Here is a 4413-nt window from a genome sequence, read left to right on the forward strand (position 1 = left end):
TGAGCAAGCTCTGGCTTGGCAGACGTGACGTGAAGAGGACCTGGGGTAGCACACATGACGTTAGCGGACTCTGGCTTGGCAGACATGATGTGATCAGGCTTGGAGTTTGTAGACATGACATGAGTAAACTTTGACTTATCTGGAATGATGTGAGCAGGTCCTGGAGTAGCAGGCATGACGTGAGCAGGGTTTGGCGTAGCAGGCATGACGTGAACAGGCTTTGGGGAAGTGTCATGTTCCTCCACCATGACACCCACAGTGAAAGCAGATCCACTCAACCGCAGAGCAAAGTCTATATACTCGGCAAGGGACCAGTGAACCGTACCCCCAGGAAGCTGGGAGCAAATGGGCCCATTCAGACCCACCCGAAAGATGTCCTTAAGTGCCACATCATTAAAATCCACTTGGTTAGACAGTTCACAAAAATCCTCCACATAGTCCTCAATAGGCCTGTCACCTTGACGAAGGCAGAGGAGGCATGAAACTGCTGGGTTCATTTTAGTGGTTGTGTATTCTGTAAAGAATACATGCATACCTGGTGCTTTATGGAAGAGATACAAGGCACACATACTATATATATTTCCATCAGTATAGATACAGACTGTATGTGACTTTTCTCTCACTGACTTTCACTGGTTATGAGCATCAAAGGACCCCAGAGCCCTTTGCACTTTCAGGGTGTGTTTTGCTCATGCTGTGTCTGAATGCAAGCGTTTCTCTGCATTCTCGTCTGTGCTTCATATGTCAGCTGTCAGTTCGTCAAAACCAATCCCAGCCTCGAGAGAGACTGAGACCGACTGTGCCAGTGGCTGAAAGAGAAGCCACGGCCTGCTAATATTGAACAGCTGACTGTAATGACAGCAGAATTTAATTTCTGAATCCGAGACGTCCAGAATGCTCCGTGACGGGCTTGAAATCCAGTAAGTTTGAGTCTCTGTCCACTTCAAACACTGTGATGTGTCTGATCTTTGCCGGCATACTGGACTCATCGGTCCTGACTTCACTGTAAAGATGTCAAACATCCACAAACATGAAGAGGGCAGAACGTCACCTCATTCTTTTTGAACAAGAACAGAAACAATGTTTCTTTAATGTCATAAATTCCTCATTATCCTCTCTCTCTCTCTGCAGACATAGTTTCCATGGCAGCTGCAAAGAAAAGACACTTTTTTTCTCTTGCTAACCCTGTTATTTTGTTCTTCCCCACAGTGCTGGTGAAAGCTTGGCAGCCGTGTGTGTGTGTTTTATGAAGGATGGGATTCTGTTAATCAAAATTTAAAAGTTTTATTAACTGTCAGTTCTTCATTTTCTTCACTGTTTCTGATGAGTGGTTGTGGGTGTTAATATTTTCCTCAATAGCTGAGTTACATTTTCTGAAAACTATAAAAATCATCCCTCAAGCATACATCTGTTTTACAAATGTCAAACTTTCAAGACAAAATCAAACAGTGTTATTTTGATATCATTTAGAATTTACCTTTGAATAGGTCACAAAGCTTTGAAAATGCGGCAGAATGTAAATGTGAATGTAAAATGTACAGAAATTGTATGCAGGTTAAAAAAATGCTATCATCAATTAGGAAAAGCTTCTAGATACAGGTGCATCTCAATGAATTAGAATGTCATGGAAAATTTCATTTATTTCAGTAATTCAACTCAAATTGTGAAACTCGTGTATTAAATAAATTCAGTGCACACAGACTGAAGTAGTTTAAGTATTTAGTTCTTTTAATTGTGATGATTTTGGCTCACATTTAACAAAAACCCACCAATTCACTATCTCAACAAATTAGAATATGGTGACATGCCAATCAGCAAATCAACTCAAAACAGCTGCAAAGGTTTCCTGAGCCTTCAAAATGGTCTCTCAGTTTGGTTCACTAGGCAACATAATCATGGGGAAGACTGCTGATCTGACAGTTGTCCAGAAGACAATCATTGACACCCTTCACAAGGAGGGTAAGCCACAAACATTCATTGCCAAAGAAGCTGGCTGTTCACAGAGTGCTGTATCCAAGCCTGTTAACAGAAAGTTGAGTAGAAGGAAAAAGTGTGGAAGAAAAAGATGCACAACCAACCGAGAGAACCGCAGCCTTATGAGGATTGTCAAGCAAAATCGATTCAAGAATTTGAGTGAACTTCACAAGGAATGGACTGAGGCTGAGGTCAAGGCATCAAGAGCCACCATTATTTAATACACGAGTTTCACAATTTGAGTTGAATTACTGAAATAAATGAACTTTTCCATGACATTCTAATTTATTGAGATGCACCTGTATATAATTTTACAGTATGTAGGGGGAGTAGGAAAATATGCTATAAGTGTGCATGTGAATCCTGAATGTACTGAAGAAATGTAGTGAAAAGTACTAAAGAAATAGAGGAAACATTTCCCAAATGTATATGGTCAGATTTTGGAATCACATCTACAGTATATCCACATCAGATCACCACAGAGAATCTCTTCTAGAGCACAAGCTCTTTTTGTGTGTTTTTATTTTTAGATCCACAGCCAATTAAATTGTAGTCCTTTTTATTCATCCTGACTGTTGTGTGAAAAATGTTGCTTATTAGTGATAGCATGGTGAGGATTGTGTGTTCAGCCAGTGATGAATGCTGGAGCATGATAGCATGATGTAATTCACCCGTATTGTCTTTGATTTGAAACAAATGAAAAAACAGATTCATAGTTTCGAGAAATTTACTTTTTTTGGACAGGGTCATTGTGGGTCAGGATGTTTGGCGAACAGAACAGATATAGAGGAGCTATAATACAGGGAGGAGGCTGTGCTCTGCATGAACTTGAGAGTGAATTTGATTCAAATCATAGGTGTTTATCGTTGAACAGTTTTCCCCTTCTTCTCTCCTCCAATCCAGAACTATTCGGGAGCACTTGGGAGAGCAGGAGGTATCCATCTCGCTGACCATAGATGCCGTAGAGGAGAGTGACCTGGGAAACTACTCCTGTTATGTAGAGAATGGCCACGGCAGACGACAAGCCAATATACAGCTCAGCAAGAGGGGTAAGAGACCATCGTTCATATCAAACCATCATTTGTTCAGATGTGAACTGCTCAAAACTCTTCTGTGCCAGTTCTATAATCTTCTATTTAGTTTATTCAAATTCTTTTTGAAAAAACATACATGTCAACTCGTCACCTTTATTTCTATAGCACTTTATTTACATTTAGTCATTTAGCAGACGCTTTTATCCAAAGTGACTTACAAATGAGGACAATAAAAGCAGTCAAAACTAACAAAAGAGCAACAATATATAAGTGCAAATGACAAGTCTAGTGTGACGAGTGGGGGCGGGGCCGAGAGCCTTGGGAATGGAGCGAGGCTGGTGGAGTGATTGCTAATGAGCTACACCTGCACCCACTCACCGGTCTCGAGTCCGACACAGTCGTCACTCTTCCCTTTTATCCTTCCGGAGCTCCTCCGTGAGACTCCGAGACTGAGTATATACATATACATATAATACACACACACACACACACACACACACACAAAGAAAAACAAGTAGATAGAATAGAAAAAAATAGAATAGAAAAATATAAAACTTTTTTTTTAATAAAAAAAAAAGATATAAATGTAGATAAAGTAGAATAGAAAGTGCTAGCGTTAGAGGGTCAAATAAAGGTGGAACAGATGTGATTTTAGTTGTTTCCTGAAGATGGCTAAGAACTCAGCTGCTGGGATTGAGTTGGGCAGGTCATTCCACCATGTAGACAGAGAAGAGAAGTGGTCCGAGAACTGAGCCCTGAGACACCCCAGTATATAGATGTTGCGACTTGGACACCTCACCTCTCCAAGATACCTTGAAGGACCTATTTGATAGGTAAGACTCAAACCACTGGCTTGCAGTTCCTGAGATGCCTTTTTCCAATAGGGTTGACAGGAGAATCTGGTGGTTCACTGAATCAAAAGCAGCAGACAGATCCAGCAAAATAAGTATAGAAGATTTGGAAGCCACTCTTGCCAGTCTTAGGGCTTCAATAAATGAAAGCAAGGCAGTCTCGGTCGAATGTCCACTTCTGAAGCCATATTGGTTGCTGTCCAGGAGGTTGTTCTGTGTGGGAAAGGCTGAGACTTGATTAAACACAACTCGTTCAAGTGTTTTTGCAATGAAAGGTAAAAGGGAAACCGGTCTGTAGCTCTCTAAAAGAATTGGGTTAAGAGTGGGTTTCTTAAGAAGTGGGGTTATACAAGCCTGTTTAAATGTTGAGGGAAAAACACCAGTGTGAAGGGATGTGTTAACGATGTGAGTGAGTGCAGGTACAACGGCAGGAGAAATGTCTTGAAAGAGATGAGATGGAATAGGATCAAGCGGACAAGTAGTAGGATGATTGGAAAGGATGAGTTTAGAGACTTCTGCCACAGGGAGTGGAGAGAAGGATGAAAACGAGTGTA

The 4413-nt window shown here is 41.0% G+C and overlaps 1 protein-coding gene across 1 annotated transcript in view; it reads left to right on the forward strand.

The window, feature by feature from the left end:
* LOC107571024 (interleukin-1 receptor accessory protein-like 1-B) overlaps positions 1–4413 on the forward strand; it is a 107403-nt gene that overhangs the window by 91575 nt on the left and 11415 nt on the right. Inside the window, exon 4 of the mRNA XM_016257309.1 lies at positions 2878–3023. Within this exon, the coding sequence (XP_016112795.1) occupies positions 2878–3023 (146 nt within the window). The remainder of the gene's footprint in view (positions 1–2877; positions 3024–4413) is intronic.

This window comes from Sinocyclocheilus grahami, unplaced genomic scaffold, assembly GCF_001515645.1.
Source record: "Sinocyclocheilus grahami isolate Dianchi unplaced genomic scaffold, SAMN03320097.WGS_v1.1 scaffold1539.1, whole genome shotgun sequence".
NCBI lineage: Eukaryota > Metazoa > Chordata > Actinopteri > Cypriniformes > Cyprinidae > Sinocyclocheilus > Sinocyclocheilus grahami.